This window comes from Lutjanus erythropterus, chromosome 11 (assembly GCF_056507025.1).
Source record: "Lutjanus erythropterus isolate fLutEry1 chromosome 11, fLutEry1.hap2, whole genome shotgun sequence".
In the NCBI taxonomy this organism is placed as follows: domain Eukaryota; kingdom Metazoa; phylum Chordata; class Actinopteri; order Lutjaniformes; family Lutjanidae; genus Lutjanus; species Lutjanus erythropterus.
The window spans coordinates 40,078,685-40,098,302 of NC_139327.1; the positions used below are offsets into that span (position 1 = coordinate 40,078,685).

Sequence of the window (19,618 nt, forward strand, 5' to 3'; positions counted from 1 at the left end):
ATTTGTTTGTCCAACACATCACACAGATGCTCAATTGGATTGAGACCTGGAGAATTTTTGGGCCAAGTCAACGCCACAAACTCGCTGCTCCTCAAACCATTCCTCAACCATTTTTACTTTTTGTCACAAACATTATCCTGCTGAAAGAGGCCACAGCCATCAGGGAATAGTTTCTATGAAAGGGTGCAACGGTGCTTAGGTAGGTGGTACGTGTCAAAGTAACATCCACATGGATAACAGGACCCAAGGTTTCCCAGCAGAACATTGTCCAAACCATCACACTGCCCCCACCAGCTCGCCTTCCTCCCATAATGCATCCTGGTGCATCAGACCAGGCCACCTTCTTCCACTGCTCTGTGGTCCAATTCTGATGCTCATGTGAATCAGGGGGTTCTTATGACAAAAAGGCCATAAAAACATAAATATTTTATAAATAAATATAAATAATAATAAACTTTATGATAAAGTCTGAAGTTGTTGAAAAGATTTGATGCAGTGAAAATAAAAAAATATTTATATATGACATTTTTATGACACTTTTATGAGAGGGCCCCTTTTGGGACCTAAGGGAAAAAAAGTGTTGTTTTAGGGGTGCCTCGAGGGTTAAGGTACATTTTGAAAAAATAAAAAATGTGCAATTAATTTGTGATTAATCACAATTAACTGCAGGCAGTTGTGATTAATGGCGATTAAATATTTTAATCAATTGACAGCTCTAGTTATGACTCATAAACACACAATTCTGCAAACATGCAGGTTAATTCTCATTAATGTGAAACAGACATACAAAACAGTTATTCTGGTCCAGAAACGTGAAGGAAACTTCTCGTTTCCTTGATGTCTGATGAAACATCTCAGTCATTTTAGGATCTATTAAAGTAATTACTGTTACATACAGACGTGTCTGTTAAATGGAAGAAAATGTTTCCTGTTGTCTTAGATCATTGGTCCTGAAGACTTTGTCTGGTCTGAGGTCCTAAAAATTAGATTTGCACATGTCAACTTAAATCATGATTTCAGGGTTCCAACGTCTTTTCCAAAGTCAAAATGAAGCACCTTTTAAACATTTTCAAGACTCATTTTCATTTTTTCATCTTCATTTTTCCAGCAACTTACAGCTTGGTTCCGGTCTGGGGCATGAGGTGGAAAAACCAGGTTACCAAGTTCACCATTAGTTCACCATTAGTTCATCATCACCTCACCTCACCTCACCATAAGTGGGCGGCGCCAAGGAAAAAAGGCTGAGCACCACTGACTTAGATCAACAAGAGAAAATAATGTAGGAGGGACTGATGAGTTTTGCCCCGCCCAGTGAAAATTGTCTTTGTGTGTCTTCTTTCACGTCCGTATAAATGATTCAAATACTGAAGGACTGGCCGCATTCGGTACTTCGAACAGGAAGTTCAAGAAAGTGATAATGTCTGGCAGGGGCAAAGGAGGTAAAGGTCTCGGGAAAGGAGGCGCTAAGCGTCACCGTAAAGTTCTCCGTGACAACATCCAGGGAATCACCAAACCCGCCATCCGCCGTTTGGCTCGTCGCGGTGGTGTGAAGCGTATCTCCGGTCTGATCTATGAGGAGACCCGCGGGGTTCTCAAGGTGTTCCTGGAGAACGTGATCCGTGATGCCGTCACCTACACCGAGCACGCCAAGAGAAAGACCGTCACCGCCATGGACGTGGTCTACGCCCTGAAGAGGCAGGGCCGCACTCTGTACGGCTTCGGAGGTTAAACCCGATCCAGACCCGCTGACACTGAAACACAAAGGCTCTTTTAAGAGCCGCACACTTTGATCTGGAGAGTCCTGTTCTGTTCTGTTGATGCTTGTTAAAGTTGAGTGGTAGAAAAATGTCATGTAAAAGTGATGAACACTACTGCTTCTATCAGTGACTTGGATATTTTATACTTTAATAACTGCATATTTTAAGTTTTTAAGTAACTGAAAACAGCACAAAATAACTAAAAATAAAAGTGCATAGAGAAGTGTTAAATGACAAATGTGTTCTTTTCAGTATACATGATAAAATTATAAAAACAAAATTTAAAATGGAAAATATAGGGAATAATAAAACATCGAGTCAGTTAATTGAGGCGTCCATGCATGATGTTTGCACAGAGGACGGCTGTGATTGTTGAACTGGCAGGGAAAACAGATGACTGGTTAAGTTTGCAGAAAAGTTAATGAACATAATCGCCTTTGATACTGACATGTAGTATAGTTCATAGTTTTAGAAATTGTATATAAACACAATAGAAAAATAATATTATACATGATGATGAAAAGTAATATTGTACATGATATTAACATTATAGGATGTTTAATGTCAAACAGCAGACTTGTTTCTACTGATACATAAATACATCACAACAGATGATTATTATTTACTTATTCAGATTACAAACATACTGGCCTCCTACATGTGGATCATGTGAATATCTGACCGGCCATTTTAAGTTTGTCTGCCTCATTTTGGACAATTTATGTTAAACACATTTAATGCAATAATACTTCCATGCTGCAACACTCTGGTTTAAACTAGCAAGAAGAATATATTCACCAAACACTTCATATCAGTGTTGAAGGGCTGCTATAACGTCTTTAAACCACCAGATGTCACTCTGGTTTGTCAGTTTGAAGCCACAAAGCTTTGAATCTTGTTCAGCACAAACAGGAAGAAAGCTTCATAAAGCTTCATAATGCTTCGCCAAGCTTCATCTGCCCGCCAACATTTAACAGCCAAGAGTTTGAGCTTTTAAAATATATTTTCCTGGATGACTGAAGAGTAAAAGAAGAAACTCCTTCAAAATACAGTGTTGTCCCAATTTCCAAGCATGAGTGATACAAAATGTGTATGTATGCATTTATATATAGTTTATATTTGATGCTATTTATATTAAAACTAATAAATTTTTATTTTTTTTAGTTCATTATTGTCAAATTTATGTCCTTCAGAAAGAACATTTGAATTCCAAGTGTCGGCACGGTGGTGCAGTGGTCAGCACTGCCACCTCACAGCAAGAAGGTCCTGAGTTCGATCCCCTGCTGGCTGGATCAGGGCCTTTCTGTGTGGAGTTTGCATGTTCTCCTTGTGTCTGCGTGGGTTCTCTCCGGGTTCTCTGGCTTCCTCCCACAGACATGCATGCTTGGTTAATTGGTGACTCTAAATTGCCCGTAGGTGTGAATGTGAGCTGGGATAGACTCCAGCCCCCCGCGAGCCTTTGGGAATAAGTGGTTACAGAAAATGAATGAATGAATGAATGAATGAATGGATCTCAGACACTGTTTTTTAAAGAAAGTATTCAAAGAAATATAATGAGAAATATAATGAGAATTAACTACAATTAATACTTGAAAAATTTTGTAAAAATTCTATGTTATATGTTCTCGTTCTTTGGCAGTTGGGCAGGAGATTAGATGGTGTAATGAATCCTTAAGTAAATGTCAAAGTACAGACTTGAAAATCCACTCATAAAAGTACAAATACCCCCCAAAACTACTTCATTACAGTCGCCTGAGTATTTGTAATTAGTTACTTCCACCCCTGAATGAAACATTTTAAGTTAAGATGTTATTATAGTGTTTTTAATGTATATTAAAACCAATGAATCCTTAACTTTTTAATTATTATGATTGTTTTTCTGCCCTTTACAAACAAAAACTTGATTCAGAATACAATGAACCCCAAAAATTACACTTAAATCATTTGTTAAAGTTATAATTTAGTTAGCCTTTTTTTTTTAAAGATTGCAAAACTATTTTTTCAACATAGATGTAAACTAGATTTTAATAAGTCAAATAAGCCTTCTTATTATTATTTGTAGCCACCATTCAGTTGAACTAAACTCCAGCAGAAGAGGAAAACTCACCTGTGATAACGTCAAACACTGACAGGAATCTGTGTGATTGATCGTGTGATTGATCGTGTGATTGATCGTGTGAAGAGCAGAATCAGCAGGTGTGAAAATACCAGTCAACCAAGGTTTCCTCGATCCCCCAAAACACAAAAGACACTGGCAACAGTTTTCACATCAGGGTTGTTTTTGTTTTTTGTTTGTTTGTTTTTTACAACAGAGGTCTGACTGTCCTATGGAATATTTGTCCATATTAATTTTTTTGTACACTGGACAAATGGACAGGGAATATATAAATTTTAACAGCCACAGGATCGATTTCCATTGTTTTACCAGCATCTGGCCGGCGGCTGATGTTTATTCTGTATCCTGATGGGAAGCGGCGACAAACAGTGACAAAAGTATTTTACATCTCACACCTTGTTTCTGACTCCACAAACCGGCCTGACGTGTCTCATAGTTTGAAGACCTTTGGTCCAGGACTTCATGAAGACAAACATTTCTGAACGACTGTTCTTCAGTTGAGAAACTGACTCACATTAGGAAGATGAGATAAAAGATAAGATATTTTCATAATTGTCTTTTTTAATTCTTTTTTTTACAACAGAGCAGGCGTGGTGTTATGGGAACATATATTTACTTAACTTTTATTTTTGATTATTAAAATAAGCATTTTAATACAACCTTAAGACAGAAAAAAGTTTCCAAAAAAAGACAACATTCATTCGTCTGTTACCAGCAGAGACCAGCAGTTGGAAACTGTTAGCTTTTTGTGATTAAACGGCTCTGTGTCTGTTTTAGGCTTTAAGGATTGTTCTTAAATTGCTCAAATTAATAAAATATGATTTTTTTGTTGTGGTTGTTTGTTTTTCTTTGACACAGGCCCTAATGACTGTTCTCAAGTTGATGAATTGATTTATTTCTTGATTTATTTTACGACAGAGGCCCGAATCTGTCATAGAGATTTTTTTGGCCTCCAGCCAAATTCTTAGTGAATATTTGTCTGTCAGCTGCTTCTTATTTCATGTCCTGATGGGAACTGGTCTGTCTCAGTGCCAGAGGTACGAGGAAATGAGATTACAATCAGAAACCCTCCCTACTTCACACAGAGTTCACCAGGAATCAAATACAAAGGTAATTGATACGGTGAAAAAAATAACAAATTTTAGGCTCACAACAATGCAAATTTTGCTGTTTTGCCCACATTAGCAAAATGAAACTAGTTTATTCTCTTTTATCATTTGCAAGGTTATAATATGGGATGTCAATAAAGAATATAAAACTCAGAATATATGCAATGAATATTGAATTACAGTAACAGAATATGGAATGAAAGTCATAAAATGTGGAATAGAGGTCATAAAATAGAAAATAAAAGTCTGAGAATATAGAAGGAAAATCTGAAAATACAGACTGACAGGTTGAGAATACTGAATTTCAGAATCAGAATCAGAAATACTTTATTGATCCTGGGAGGGAAATTGTTAGTTTTGCAGTTGCACCCATTTCAGAAAGACTAGAATATAAATATATATATTTATACAAGTATAAGCATATAGAAATATAGACTATAAAAATTAAGATATAATATTCGGAGACATATTCTGAAAATAAAATATTAGACAATATGCATTGTGCATTAAACTATACAACAATAGAAAAATAAAACTAAGAGGTATAAAAATACATAAACATATACACTTCTATGTAAGTGATGTACAACAATATATACAGTAGTGGTACACATACTAGTGTAAAACAACAGCATGCTGAAGACGGGGACAAGTGTTGTAGGAAATTTAGAATTCATCTTAAATGTTGAGGGATGAAGGGTTCGAGGAAATGGATGAGGAGTTTGAAGGGTTGAAGGGGTCGAGGACAGGAATGAAGGGGTCAAGGACAGGGACAAAGGGGTTGAGGACAGGGATTTTGGTGGTCAGTTCGTCGTCGAGCTGCAGAGCTAGGAACCTGAGGGGTGAGACTCAGACTGGAGCACATCTCGATGAGCTTTGGTGCTTTGTCCCTTGAGGTTCCTGACTTGAGACCGTAGTGGACACAGGGAAGACGACTGAACTTCCCATGGAGAGAACCTGGAACAGATGAACCTAAGACCGTGTTGTTGAGGGATTATGGTGATGATCACTGGGCTGCACGCTGCCTGCAGAAAAACAGGAATGGGGTGTGGAGGGGTGATGAGGACTGAGACATATGGGACAGAGTTAGACATCCAGGTATGCACAGGTGATTGAGACAAAGAGTTGCAGGTGACTAATGAGACACAGGTAATTTAGATTTGTGGAAGGTGGTTTAATAGAGAGTTCAGTAGAGAGTGGTGTGGACTCGTTCCTGGATCTAGTTAAAAAAAACTTCATAAAAACATAAAACTTCATAAAAAAAAAGTGTGACTCAATGGTAATTGGAACAATTAGTGATAAACACAAGGATTCAAGTTTATCAAAAGAGGAAGACAAATTATTTCAACAAAAGATTAGCAGTCGGTAAAATAACTTAAGGATTTGGATTGGGCTCAAAACTAAAATCTATTGCAGTACGTCACCTTTCTCAAGTTTGAACAGCCTCATTCTGATGTTCTCACACGACAAACACCTGTCTGTGACGAACGCCTCCCTCACTGTCACACCTGCTCTATAAAAACACACAGATGACACGGTTCACCTGTCTAAACTGCCAGAGTGACAAAAACAAAAGTCCATGACAAAAACAAAAAAAGTAAAAGTAAAATGACAAAAACAAATGTCCAACAGGTGTTTTCACTGCACCAGTGAGGGGAGCGTACCACTTCGAGTGGCACCTTGCTGTACTTGGACACCATGCTTCAGGTGCCGTGTTGGTCAAGAACTCACAACACACTTTCATTGCGTTTGAGCACCAGGGATCCCATCTTGGTTCTTCTTCTAATGGCGTGACGCTGCTTCTAGAAGCTGGAGATTCTGTGTTTTTGCGTCTGTGGGTTAAAACAAAGGTGTTTGACAATGATAATCACCACACCTCCTTCAGTGGTCATCTGATTTTCACCATGTAAGACAGAAACACTTCCTGTTTTTCTTCACCAGTGTGATCATGCAGGTTTTGGTTGTCTTGATGAATTCTTACACTTTACTGATCTTAAACTTAATATGATTATCTTGAATCACGTTGCAATGTAAACTTCTGATTTTCTTTTATATAAAAGCTGAATGAAAGAGCAGTGTAACAACAACAATTTATACAAATCACAAAGATCACTATTGTCATTTATAGAGCTCTACTGCTGGGTGTGAAAGGTATATATAGTGCTTATTGAGTATACATCACAATAACACAAATAAGTTTTGCATATACAAGCTTAAAGTTTATTGACCCATATATCTATGTCATGTTTCTAAATGAAGTTTAAATCAGGATTAATGAGTGATTTCATATTTTTAAAAAAATGTACAAAGTGAACCTGCATGGAATTCTGGGTTATTGCAGTTCTGGACATGTGCAATAATAATAATAATAATGATAATAATAATAATAATAATAATAATAATAATAATAATAATAATAATAATAATAATAATAATAATAAAACAGACATGTTCAAAAGTCAGATAACAAGTAAAACAGATCAAATAAAATATTACAGCACAAACTAGGAAAGTAAAAACATTTTAAGAAATAAAAGCAGTTCAAACTGAGATAAAATCAGGAAATGCTCTCTGATAAAAGTCTGTTTTAAGAAGAGATTTAAAAGAGATCACTGACTCTTCTGACCTGATTTCCTCGGGCAGATTGTTCCAGAGCCTCAAGGCCCTGACTGAAAAGGCCCCGTCCCCTTTAGTTTTCAGCCGGGCCTGTGGAACAGACAAAAGACCTCTGCCCGAGGATCTCGAGGTATGTTCTGGAGTACTAACAGGTCAGTGATATATGAGGGAACGAGACCATTAAGACCAGTAAAATCTTATAATCTATTCTAAAACATGCTGGGAGCCAGTATAAAGAAGCTAAAACAGATTGATCATGTTTCCTTGTTCTGGGAGGGAGGGGTCCAGCCCACCTTTTATTAGAAGCAGGTTTAAAATAATCAGGGACACGACCAGTAGATGAGGAACTATTAAAAACAGAAAGCAAACGGGGCCCAAATAAAATCCATTAGTTGAAGTAAAAACTTTGTTGGTACCACATCGAGAGGGCTGGAAGACACTCTCATATGTGATACAGTTTCTAAAACTTCAGACAGACTGATCGAATAAAACTGCTTAAAATTATCACGCTGCAGGCAAAGATTATCAGAGTCACTTATATTTGTTGTAACACGAGCTCTAATTTTCTCTACTTTATTAATAAAATAAGATAAAAACATTTCACAGTCAGCATTGCTTTCAGCTGGGAGCGGATTCACCAACTGGTCAACTATTTCCAATAAAACTCTGAGGTCGTGTTCATGAATGGAAATAAAATCAGAAAAAAATCACCATTCTTGCTTTCTTATCCATTTTGTTGAAATGTAACTGTAACTCCTTCATAGTGTTGAAATGTACATGGAGACTGGATGTTTTCCATCTGCGCTCTGCTTTCCTACATTCCATTTTGCAGCTGCAAATGTCATCATTTATCCAGGGCTGATGTCTTGCTGAGGAATTAGACCTAACATTAAGAAGTGTGAACTAACATTAAGAAGTGTGAACCCTTCTCTACCCTCTGAAAGACAGTCTTCATTATTGAACTTGAGTTTAATTACTTCACTTGTTTGCTCAGTTTAATTTCAAACCCAGTTTAACATTTTAAATCCAGCTGAACTAAACTGTGAGGACATTTAATGAAGACAGAAAGAGTTGACATCAGCTGTTCAGAGGAAACGGTGCCATCTGGTGGCAGAAAGCAGCTCCTGCAGGAGCTCAACAACATGAACAACTGCTTCAACACTGATTTCTGAGGGTAAAAAGCTTGAAAACAAAAACAAAACAAAGTAGCTCACAATCACAATCACAAATACTTTATTGATCCTCGGGGGAGAAACTGATCACATTACAGCTGCTCCCATTCAACAATACAAACATATAGAAGCACAGAAAATGATTATATAAAAATCTAAATATTCTTCAACAATATTTAAAGAGATAATATGACAATAACAATTTATATCCAACAGGAAGTATGTCAGGAAATATGGGCCTTATTCTACAACAGATACAGAAATATATTCATATAAAAACAGCAATAAATGGAAAATATGAGAAGAAATACAAAATTAAACCTGCTGATCATCATCATCATCATCATCATCATCATCATCATCATCATCGAGTGTCTCTAAAAACATCCTCCACTTAGACCGACATTAAAACTAAACTGAGTTTTATTAAATCAGGGTTTCATTTTTTAACTTGTTTGCTCAGTTTAATTTCAAACCCAGTTTAACATTTTAAGTCCAGTTGAACTAAATGATGACCCAGGAGCCCAACATGTGGAGGAGGATCTCAGAGCAGGTCAGACTGCAGCACTGACAGTCGTCTCCGCTGGTTGTGATTGGTCTGTCAGTCAGTGCTGGATGAAGCTCTCCTCTCCTCTTCACCTCCCAGTAACTCGGCCCAGTCAGAGTCTCCACACACAAACTGCTGCTGCTTCAACCTCTGTGGATCATCAGGACACAGCTGATCCTCTCAACACAAACTCCTTCATCATCATCATCACTCTGACAGAGACCGCCATGACTCCCAGCTGATGAGAGAAGCAGACAGACAGCAGGAGTCATGAATCAGTGTTTACAGAGACTCTTCTTCATCACCTCCAGTATGAAGAGCAGCAGGACTTCAGTCGTGTTCAGAGCACAAGTGGAGCGGAGCTGCTTCCTTCCAGCTCTCATGTTAACGTGTTGGAGTGAAAACGCTGAGCTGGAAGCTCACAGACCATCAGGTCTGTTGACTCTGCAGATTTCACTCAAGTACACAGTGGAAATAACCTGCTGAGAGTCCCTGAACTACAGCTGCACCCATTCATCCATTATTGATCCATTATTTGAGGACGTCATCCTGCGCTTTGAGAAACACTGATCAACATTTTTCACCATTTTCAGACATTTTATAGACGAAACAACTACTAATCAATCGATCGAGAAAATAATCGACCAATTAATCAACTATGAAAGTAATCATTAGTTGTAGTCCGACCCTGAAGGCATCATCACTGCAGAATAAAGAGGCTCCAAACCACTTTTTCATGTCTGAACAACAAAACTAAAGACACATGGACAGATATATATATTTATGATGTTAAAGGTCCTACATGTTCATACAAAGACTGAAGACAAACCATCAGCTGTGGTTCCTGGACTTCAGCAGGTTCTGGTCTGTACAAAGACCACATGGTTACTAAATGTAACCAGGTGGTCTTTGAAATAAGAGCCAGTGATTTGCAGGCTTCAGTCAGACTGATCTGAGATCTGTGACAAAGATGAACTGATCAATTGTTTAGTGTTGAAACAAACACTTTGAGATCCTGAAGCCTGTCACCGTTCTCCTCTCACAGCTTCACTGAGGAAAACAGGAAATACTGGATTTTTACTTTGATTCAAACTGTGTTTACTTCAATACTGCTGAAACCAGCATGGACTGACTCCGCCCCTCTACTGACCTCACAGTCTCCACGAGATCACGCAGCAGCTTCACTCCTGAATCCTTCAGGTTGTTAAGACTCAGGTCCAGTTCTGTCAGATGTGAGGGGTTGGACTTCAGAGCTGAGGCCAGAGAAGAACAGCTGATCTCTGACAAACTGCAGCGCTTCAATCTGAATAAAGAATAAATGATGTAAGTTTAGAAGACAATGTTCCTGCTTGAAATCATTCAGTGATTAATAATGTGTTCAGATGTGAAGAAGGTTTAGAAAGTAGAGGTTTAGAAAATGTAAAGTCCAAACACCTGAAGCCAACAGGACGCAGGTTCAACACTGTAACATACGTAGATGTTGGAGGGGAGGTGGAGAAACCGTGAATACACACTTACACACATTTGGAAATGTCCATTGTTAGATTACAAATAACAGAAGCAAAGACAACAAATACAATCAGATGGTTTGAAAAGAAGCTCCCACCACCTCTGCTGAGTTCTTATCAATTCTAACAAGTATTTCTACACTGTAAAAAATGACATATATGCTGAGATGACAGAGGGAATTATTTATAGACAGATGGACAGAACTAATGGAGGTCATGGTGGAACACTGGGATTGATAACTGAAGGATCATATACTCAGTAAGGAAGTGAAGTGCAGCTGAAACCCTGACGTAGTATAATATGACACTGACACAGTCAATGGCAGGACTCAACATTCACTTTTGTCCTCAGTGTCCCACAACTGTCCTGAATTCTACTTTCAACTGTCCTGAATTCTACTTTCAACTGTCCCACACTTTACAACCATTGTCCCAAAGTCAAGTTCTGTTTTTTATTGTGAAATTGTTTCTCATTAAACATCATGATACACAGGTTACCGTTCAATACATAACCTCACATTGTCATCCTGTAAGGAAGGAGATATGTTGTTTTTTTAATCTGATTTTAGGAAAACTGTCATAAGAACAAACCACTAAACAAATTAAAATGTGAGTTAATAACTCTGTTGTTTAGTGTTCAGGAGTTCAAACACAAAATGATCCACTGTGACGAATCTTTGCACGGATCAGAATATCATGATACAGTGTTTGATACAGAATCACAAAACACGATATCCTGATACTCAATATTTTAGATATTTTCTGACACCACGACTTCTGAGACTGTGTCAATACAGACTCAGCTGTGTGTGTGTGTGTGTGTGTGTGTGTGACTGACGTTTTTCTTTGTGTAACCATCATCTAAAAGGAGTCTAAACATATTGTAGGTTACACATCATTTGAAATGGATGAAAAACGTGACAACGAATTACACTTTGAGGCGTCACACCTGATTCTGAAAAGCCACCACAGCGGAAGTGTCGTAGTCAATACAGAAACCTGAGAGGAGCTCTTCTCTGATTGGGCGATCATAGTAACGTTCAATCCAGCCAATGAACAAGCAGCCAGATCCCTATATAAGACCGGGTTTCAAACGCTTTAACATCTTGTTTTGTTTTGACAAACTCAAAAAATAATAGAAAACATGTCTGCACGCGGCGGTAAAGGTGCTGGTAAAACCAGAGCGAAAGCGAGGACCCGATCCTCCCGGGCCGGGCTTCAGTTCCCGGTCGGTCGTGTTCACAGGCTGCTGAGAAAAGGTAACTATGCCGAGCGTGTCGGTGCCGGAGCTCCCGTTTACCTGGCGGCGGTGCTGGAGTACCTGACCGCTGAGATCCTGGAGTTGGCCGGAAACGCTGCCCGCGACAACAAGAAGACCAGGATCATCCCCCGTCACCTGCAGCTGGCTGTCCGCAACGACGAGGAGCTCAACAAGCTGCTGGGCGGAGTCACCATCGCTCAGGGCGGCGTGTTGCCCAACATCCAGGCTGTTCTACTGCCCAAGAAGAGCGAGAAACCCGCTGCCAAGAAGTAAACAACAACACACTTTGTACCACACAACGGCTCTTTTAAGAGCCACACACATCTTTATAAAGAGCAACGTTCATACAATTCTACTCTGGGGTGGAAAAAATTCAGATGCGTTTTCCCTCAATTTAAAAACATGTTTCTTCACTTAACTTTCGATTGGTCTCCTGTGGTCTGGGTTCAGGTGGTCCTAGGAAGGCCACACATGTAGCACTAATGTTCATTCAATCCAGCAAGGCCTAAAAATATATTTATTGTGGTTTTATTACTGTACCACTAATAATTCTGACTACTACTAAATGAAATTAAAATTGGTAAGGAAGTAGCTAGAGTAATTTAACATTAGACATTTGCCAGTTGTTGGCCTTAGTAAGAATCCCTTGGTTCTTTATACCAAATTAAGACGGCTCTTACTGTGCAATTAAATCTTTCCAGCACTACTTTTGATGTAGTGAAGGACAACCTGCTCTGTAAATAATTGTTTTGTAACTGATCAATCAGTAAGAAAGCCACTACGAATTTTAATCTAATCTCTAAAACAGAAGTTTTGAACAACTTTAACTTGTTACAGGACATTGAGCTCTGTCAGAGAGTTAGAGGCTCTTAAAAGAGCCGTTAGTTTGTTGTTGGTGAACAGAGTGAATATCTTAAGCTCTCTCTCCGCGGATGCGGCGGGCCAGCTGGATGTCTTTGGGCATGATGGTGACCCTCTTGGCGTGGATGGCGCACAGGTTGGTGTCCTCGAACAGACCGACCAGGTAAGCCTCGCTGGACTCCTGCAGAGCCATGACGGCAGAGCTCTGGAAGCGCAGGTCGGTCTTGAAGTCCTGAGCGATCTCCCTGACCAGGCGCTGGAAGGGCAGCTTCCGGATGAGCAGCTCGGTGGACTTCTGGTAACGACGGATCTCTCTCAGAGCCACGGTACCGGGCCTGTAACGGTGAGGCTTCTTCACTCCGCCCGTGGCCGGGGCGCTCTTACGAGCAGCTTTGGTGGCCAGCTGCTTCCGGGGAGCTTTTCCTCCGGTGGATTTACGGGCTGTCTGCTTCGTTCTGGCCATAGTTCTCCTCTTTCTCAGGCAACAAACACTGAATTACTGTGTGAGACACACAAGAGCTGCTCTATAAAGGAACCGCCGGAGACACGGCTGCGCTGATTGGTCCACGGAGAGAAGAGGAGTGGGGGGGTTCAGTGTGTGAGGTGTGTTATATAGTGTGAATGTAAGAAGTATACTAAAGTAGAACCAAAACAAATATATGCTGAATAATTGTATATTAAATAGCTGGATTATTCTGCTCTACAAAGGATAATGGCAGTAGCTTAATTTTGTCCAAAATTAGTGACATTGAAGACATTCGTTGTCATGTGGACAAATATCTTCTCAAAAATGTATTTTATTCAGGAGAGGAGTCGAGAGTCGAAATTACAGTAACTGCAAAAAGCTGTAACCATGGCAAACCTCCATAACTTCAGTTACTGTATTTTAACAGAAGAAAATTAAGAAATACGTCAACTATGTGCATTATAGTACTATATATAACAACAGTATAGAAAAATATAAGAGCGTAGAGTCGTAACTCTCAGACTCACCACTATAACCACTCTGATGTGAAAATACATGTTGATTAATCAGTCAGTGTCATATTTTGTCGGAAAAGGTTTGATGGTATTTAAGATTTTTTCCGTTGTTGCGTATTGCCTTTTACATTTAAAAATCCAATCTTATCTATTAGAATATAAATATAAGTAGCTTCAAATGATGAGAAACATTCCAAAACCATAAAAATAATTTGATTTCCAAAATTACTTGGAACGCCACTAACATACAGTAATATAATAATAAACGTTGTAAATGAATAACGATAATAGTAATAATGTAAAGAATAACAGTAAAATGTGCATTTTTATCGTTTTATATCACTGTCAGACTAAGGATTTTATCATACTTGTCATTATACTGCTTTGTTAAAGCTAAAGTGATCAGATAAATGGACTTTACTGCCCTTTCGTTGGTATGACCCAATATTTTTTGATCAGGTCTGCAAAGGTCAAATCAGAGGTCAGGATTAATATGTAGAATAAAGAATAGCCTAATATCAAGCTACACATTTGCTGTATCAATGTTCCTTAATTAAAACTAATAAGATATGATAAGAGAGTTAAAAGAAAAGAGCAAGTGACAAACAAAAATACTAATAAACAAAACAAAAAGCTGTATATACCTTTCACTTGTACAGATGTATGTCTACTTTGTATTATGTATGACTATACTTTTTTGGTTTTACTGGTATATTAAAAACCAGGAAACCCTCTTTAGTAGAAGCTGTGGTGGCTCTTAAAAGAGCCTTTGGTTCTTTGGGTTCTGGGTTCAGAACAGCCACTTCACTTCTTGGCTGCAGGTTTCCTTGATGCACCTGTACCTTTCTTTGGAGGATTCCTCTTCACTCCTGCCTTCTTATCAGGCTTCCTCTTCGGTGCTGCTGCTTTTCTGGCTGCTGGTTTTGGTTTTGGTCTCTTGGGTCCGGTACTCTTGGCTCCGCCACTCTTAGGTCTGGTACTCTTGGCTCCGCCACTCTTAGGTCCGGTACTCTTGGCTCCGCCACTCTTAGGTCCGGTACTCTTGGCTTTGGCACGCTTAGGTCCAGCTCTCTTGGCTGCAGTACTTTTGGCTTCGCCACTCTTGGTTCCAGCTCTCTTGGCTCCGCCTCTCTTGACTCCAGCCATCTGCCCTTTTGTCCTCTTGACTCTGGCATTCTTGACTCGGGCACGCATGGCTGTGGATCCTGTGGTCCCGGTCTTCTCGGGCCCTTTCTTACCAGGTTTGGTGTCGGCCTTGGCGAGTTTGAAGGATCCAGAGGCCCCTGTTCCTTTAGTCTGGATCACAGTTCCTTTGTTGACCAGTCTTCTAACGGTCATGTTGATCAGTTTGTTCTTCTTCTCCACATCCACCCCTTTGGCCGCCATATTCTTCTTGAGCTTCACCATCGACACCCCCTTGCGCTCATTGCAAGTGGCCAGGACGGCGATGGCCACCACCCGGAGGGACGGTTCCTTCTTCTTGGCCTGGGGGGGCGTCTTCTTTGAGGGTTTACTTGCCGCCGTCCCCGGGGCTGCTGCTGGAGCATCTTCTGCCATCTTGTTTTTTGTTTTTTTCCTGCTGTCTCTGAGCTCTGCTGCGTCTGTCTGAGGTGTCTCTGTCAGAGCACGAGGCGGCTCTTATGAAGCACATGAGAACCGTGGAGAGTGAACACACATTGGCAGGTGTGCTGTCAGGTGAGCTCAGGTGTGTTTTCTGCTCCACAGTTTGGGGCTAAAATTGACAGAAAATGTCCATCTGAGCTGAGCAGAGTTGTTGGACGAGACAGAAAAGGTTCCTTCCTTCACACTGAGCTCATGTTTGGACACTAGGACACATTTATTGGCCTCCTGCAGCCTCCACACCTCTCTGACACACACTCACTCCGTGCAGCTCACACACACTTTTCCCCACATTTTGTCTTTAAAACTGGATCAAACTGGTCTGTGTCACCGGTGACGGCGGTGCTCCAGTCAGCTGAGACGCGTGAGGACACGGTAACACTGAAATCTCTGCAGTGCTGCGTCTCATGTGGTTTATATCAGAGAAGTTTTGTGTGCAGCTAAACACACGGAAGACGATAGAGGAGAACCGGGACAGTTACCTGCCACAGGTCGATCCGACAGGTACAAACACGCCTTCATAAATTAACCCTCGAGGCCCCAAAGCACCTGGAATTATTAAATCATTCCCAGTGTAATAAAACACAAACTTAAACTTGTGTAAACTGATGTACAATGTACAGACCTCTTCTAAATGTTGATTTATTTCTAGGAATAATAATAATTCCTTCATTTTCAACAGATTCCTCCTCCGAGGCCGGTGCTCAGGCCCTAATTACAGCAGTTATCAAAAGGAGATCACATAGAGTTGCCCAAAAGTGTATGAATTGATTTAGAGATAGACTGTTTTGGGGGGTTTTACTGTTTTTCCCACTTTCCCAGAGTCAAAAAGTAATAAACGCCTCCAGACAGACCTTTTTATGTATTTGCTGTAGTCCAAAGTTATATCAAATAGCAATATTAGGCTATAGTGGCTCAATATAACATAATCATCATCCCGCTGACATCCAGGAATCAAGCAAATTTAAACAAGTAAAACATGTGGAGGTGGGGTTATTCCCATACTACCATGATGTTGCATTTGACTTTCAAAACATTGATAATTTAAATTGAAACAAACACGACAACTGTCCACAAATATTATTACGATGTGTTTATTCTTTATTTCAAATGATCAAAGGAATAAGAAAGAAATCACTTTGAATAATGTGATTTAATAGACAAAAAAAAGCACAACACAGGGGATGACACCAAAGGATGACAACAAACTGACAAAGAAACACAGAAACACAGTGACTAAATAGGCAAGGAACCAATCAGACACATGTGGAACTAATGCTTATCAAAAAGGGCGGGAAAAGGACAAAGACAGGAAGTAAAGACAAGACACATGTCTGGGGAGACATAACTAACTAACAAAAAACCCCAAACCATGACAAAAAATTCCTGTATACAATTATTCATTAGTCATTATGTGTATCTGGATGCAGATTCATTTGTATAAATTGTTGTTGTAACACTGCTCTTTCATTCAGCTTTTATATAAAAGAAAATCAGAAGTTTACATTGCAACGTGATTCAAGATAATCATATTAAGTTTAAGATCAGTAAAGTGTAAGAATTCATCAAGACAACCAAAACCTGCATGATCACAAGAAGAAAAACAGGAAGTGTTTCTGTCTTACATGGTGAAAATCAGATGACCACTGAAGGAGGTGTGGTGATTATCATTGTCAAACACCTTTGCATTAACCCACAGACGCAAAAACACAGAATCTCCAGCTTCTAGAAGCAGCGTCACGCCATTAGAAGAAGTACCTAAATTGGCCTTCTGATGCGAATATGCCAGAAAAATGTGTTGCGAGTTCTTGACCAACACGGCACCTGAAACATGGTGTCCAAGTACAGCAAGGTGCCACTCGAAGTGGTACGCTCCCTTCACTGGTGCAGTGAAAACACCTGTTGGACATTTGTTTTTGTCATTTTAAGTGTCAAATAAATTGTTGCAACATTTGTCAGTCACATCAACAGGTGAAAACAAGAGAGTTCAGGTACCTGTGTTTGGGTTGTAGGCGTTTCCGATGTTTGTGATGACACCTCTGAAGACCAGAGTCGTGAATTTGTTAAAGGGTCCTCTATCTACATGGCCTCGAGGGGACAGAGACGCTGAGAACGCCACCTGTTTGACTGCAATAGACAGAGGACAGTGAATCTGTGGACGGTATTCTGTTATTCAATTATTTGTGTACTCTCCCAGCCTGGGAACAGGACGAATCTGCGAGTTTATTTGCTGTAGCAGACACGTCTGTCCGCCCTCCGATTTTCATCCATTTTAGATCTCAGCACATCTTTGTGTTGGATTCTACACTGTTTACACAATGTCCCTAATTTTTTTGTTATTAATGTTTGTGTGTGTGTGTGTGTGTGTGTGTGTGTGTGTGTGTGTGTGTGTGTGTGTGTCTCTGTGTGTCTCTGTGTGTCTCTCTGTGTGTGTGTGTGTGTGTGTGTGTGTGTGTGTGTGTGTGTGTGCATACCTTGCAGCTGTCGTTTGAGCTTGTGAACCTCTGCCTTTTGGCCCTGCAGTTCTCTCCTGTTTGCTGCATGACATGGAAAGAAAGGATAAATTAGTTTGTGACTTCTTATTTCTGTCTTTTTGGATTTTTATAAACTGCGAAAACATGACAACAGGTTTAAAACAACAGTGGTTGGTAGAGAAATGTTTCTAATGCTTGTCTGATAACCTGACATTATACCGTACCTTGTTGCTCTTGTTGAAGGTGTTTCATCGCCAACTTCTGTTGAGCCAACGAGATGGACAGCTGTCTCAGCACAGCATGGATGTCTTTGAGACAAGACTGTTCGTCTGCGTTTGTCTTCCCCATGGATGAGAAGCAGACGAGCTGCAACAGCAGGAAAATCCCAGCGATCTTCATTGTCACTCTGGCAGTTTGCAACAGGTGAACTGTGTCGTCTGTGGACGTGAGTGATGTTTTATAGAGCAGCAAAAAGAGGCGTGAAGGTGAAGGAGGCGCTCGTCACAGACACGTGTTTTCATGGTTCATCTAAAACTTACTGAATTGTTCCTGAATATTTCCTTGCTGCAAAAAATCCAAACAAACTGGTAACACATTTCACAATGAGGAAATTAGAACTTTATTCTCGTAATAGTGCTGGTTCTTATTTCTCACGTTCTTCCAACATTAGAGATCCCAGAAAGCCTCCATGAATGAGTCTGGAGCCACACTTCAGTCAGTAAATACTGCATTATCAAGTGATGATGATGATGATGATGATGATGATGATGATGATGATAATAGAGTCTTTTATGGAGTCAGAAACTTATCAACTCCTATTTCTTTAATGTTTTCTATGTAACCGAGGCGATGGTTCAGAGAATTTTGGTTCCTAATGGCTCAAAAGTGGTTTGTTTTCTTATTTTATGCATTTAAACTGGAAAAGACCTCTGACTTTGTATTGATCACCAGTCAAAGTACCTGGATGTCACGAAGGGACTTAACTTTGGAAAAAATATATATTGTAGTCAAAGGTGATATTAATATGAGTTTTAGTTCAAACTCAAACTCTAAAGTTTTGAAATAAACTAAAAAAATATAATCAGATAATTTGCTTTTCTTCAAATTAACTAGAATCTTGAAGTTTAGACATTCAGTAGAATGTAAAACTGTTCACTGTGAGTTGTGAACCTGATTTGTCATTACTTGGGTGCGTGAAAATTAAATGGTTTTAATTGAAAATGTTAGAATATTAACAATCATTTACTCCCACTTCATTGAGTTTACACAATCGTTTTTTAAATACAATTTTATGGGTTTTTAAATTCAAAGGAATTCAAGGAAAAGTAAATAATTGACAACAAAATACATTTTTAAAACTTAAGATAAAAAAAACCCAACCAAACAAACAAACAAAAAACAACTTTACAGCATATTTTAGCCCACTTCATAAATGAGACAAAATAAATGCATTTAGGTGAAATTAGCAGGTCTTATTTTTTTTTCTCTCATCAGTAAAACAATACACATTTTAATGCTTTATTATAGATGTACTGCAGATATAAATCTTAAATTTTGTAGAATGTTTTCCACAGTATTTTCTTTATTTGGTGGCCT

General features: G+C 39.4%; 6 protein-coding genes across 6 annotated transcripts; 2 read left to right on the plus strand and 4 right to left on the minus strand.

Annotated features, from left to right (window-relative positions):
• Window positions 1–1,182: 1,182 nt before the first annotated feature.
• LOC146319549 (histone H4) lies at window positions 1,183–1,841 on the plus strand. Its single transcript, XM_084730119.1, has one exon. It carries the CDS (start codon window positions 1,418–1,420, stop codon window positions 1,727–1,729), a length of 312 nt encoding a protein of 103 aa, XP_084586245.1. The 5' UTR covers window positions 1,183–1,417; the 3' UTR covers window positions 1,730–1,841.
• Window positions 1,842–9,127: 7,286 nt separating this feature from the next.
• Window positions 9,128–11,896, minus strand: LOC146319550 (ribonuclease inhibitor-like). Its single transcript, XM_084730120.1, has 3 exons — window positions 11,775–11,896; window positions 10,468–10,620; window positions 9,128–9,555 (listed from the first exon to the last, which is right to left on the minus strand). Exons 1-3 carry the CDS (start codon window positions 11,855–11,857, stop codon window positions 9,525–9,527), a joined length of 267 nt encoding a protein of 88 aa, XP_084586246.1. The 5' UTR covers window positions 11,858–11,896; the 3' UTR covers window positions 9,128–9,524.
• Window positions 11,839–12,361, plus strand: LOC146319551 (histone H2A-like). Its single transcript, XM_084730117.1, has one exon. The coding sequence runs from the start codon at window positions 11,970–11,972 to the stop codon at window positions 12,357–12,359; it is 390 nt and encodes a 129-aa protein (XP_084586243.1). The 5' UTR covers window positions 11,839–11,969; the 3' UTR covers window positions 12,360–12,361.
• Window positions 12,362–12,946: 585 nt separating this feature from the next.
• LOC146319552 (histone H3-like) lies at window positions 12,947–13,767 on the minus strand. Its single transcript, XM_084730478.1, has one exon. It carries the CDS (start codon window positions 13,408–13,410, stop codon window positions 13,000–13,002), a length of 411 nt encoding a protein of 136 aa, XP_084586604.1. The 5' UTR covers window positions 13,411–13,767; the 3' UTR covers window positions 12,947–12,999.
• Window positions 13,768–14,298: 531 nt separating this feature from the next.
• On the minus strand, window positions 14,299–16,084 carry LOC146319553 (uncharacterized). Its single transcript, XM_084730560.1, has one exon. The coding sequence runs from the start codon at window positions 15,483–15,485 to the stop codon at window positions 14,733–14,735; it is 753 nt and encodes a 250-aa protein (XP_084586686.1). The 5' UTR covers window positions 15,486–16,084; the 3' UTR covers window positions 14,299–14,732.
• An 874-nt stretch (window positions 16,085–16,958) lies between these two features.
• Window positions 16,959–18,576, minus strand: LOC146319554 (complement C1q-like protein 4). Its single transcript, XM_084730121.1, has 4 exons — window positions 18,247–18,576; window positions 18,023–18,085; window positions 17,544–17,675; window positions 16,959–17,447 (listed from the first exon to the last, which is right to left on the minus strand). Exons 1-4 carry the CDS (start codon window positions 18,419–18,421, stop codon window positions 17,170–17,172), a joined length of 648 nt encoding a protein of 215 aa, XP_084586247.1. The 5' UTR covers window positions 18,422–18,576; the 3' UTR covers window positions 16,959–17,169.
• Between the last annotated feature and the right edge of the window lie 1,042 nt (window positions 18,577–19,618).

Coding starts and splice junctions, on each gene's coding strand:
- LOC146319549 (XM_084730119.1), top strand. CDS start 1,418: ATGTCTGGCAGGGGCAAAGGAGGTAAAGGTCTCGGGAAAGGAGGCGCT.
- LOC146319551 (XM_084730117.1), top strand. CDS start 11,970: ATGTCTGCACGCGGCGGTAAAGGTGCTGGTAAAACCAGAGCGAAAGCG.
- LOC146319553 (XM_084730560.1), bottom strand. CDS start 15,485: ATGGCAGAAGATGCTCCAGCAGCAGCCCCGGGGACGGCGGCAAGTAAA.
- LOC146319550 (XM_084730120.1), bottom strand. CDS start 11,857: ATGATCGCCCAATCAGAGAAGAGCTCCTCTCAGGTTTCTGTATTGACT. Junction 10,621..11,774: donor TGGTGGCTTTTCAGAATCAG/GTGTGACGCCTC, acceptor TTCTTTATTCAG/ATTGAAGCGCTGCAGTTTGT. Junction 9,556..10,467: donor GATCTCGTGGAGACTGTGAG/GTCAGTAGAGGG, acceptor TTCTCTCATCAG/CTGGGAGTCATGGCGGTCTC.
- LOC146319552 (XM_084730478.1), bottom strand. CDS start 13,410: ATGGCCAGAACGAAGCAGACAGCCCGTAAATCCACCGGAGGAAAAGCT.
- LOC146319554 (XM_084730121.1), bottom strand. CDS start 18,421: ATGAAGATCGCTGGGATTTTCCTGCTGTTGCAGCTCGTCTGCTTCTCA. Junction 18,086..18,246: donor CCTTCAACAAGAGCAACAAG/GTACGGTATAAT, acceptor CATGTCATGCAG/CAAACAGGAGAGAACTGCAG. Junction 17,448..17,543: donor CGCCTACAACCCAAACACAG/GTACCTGAACTC, acceptor AATGTCCAACAG/GTGTTTTCACTGCACCAGTG.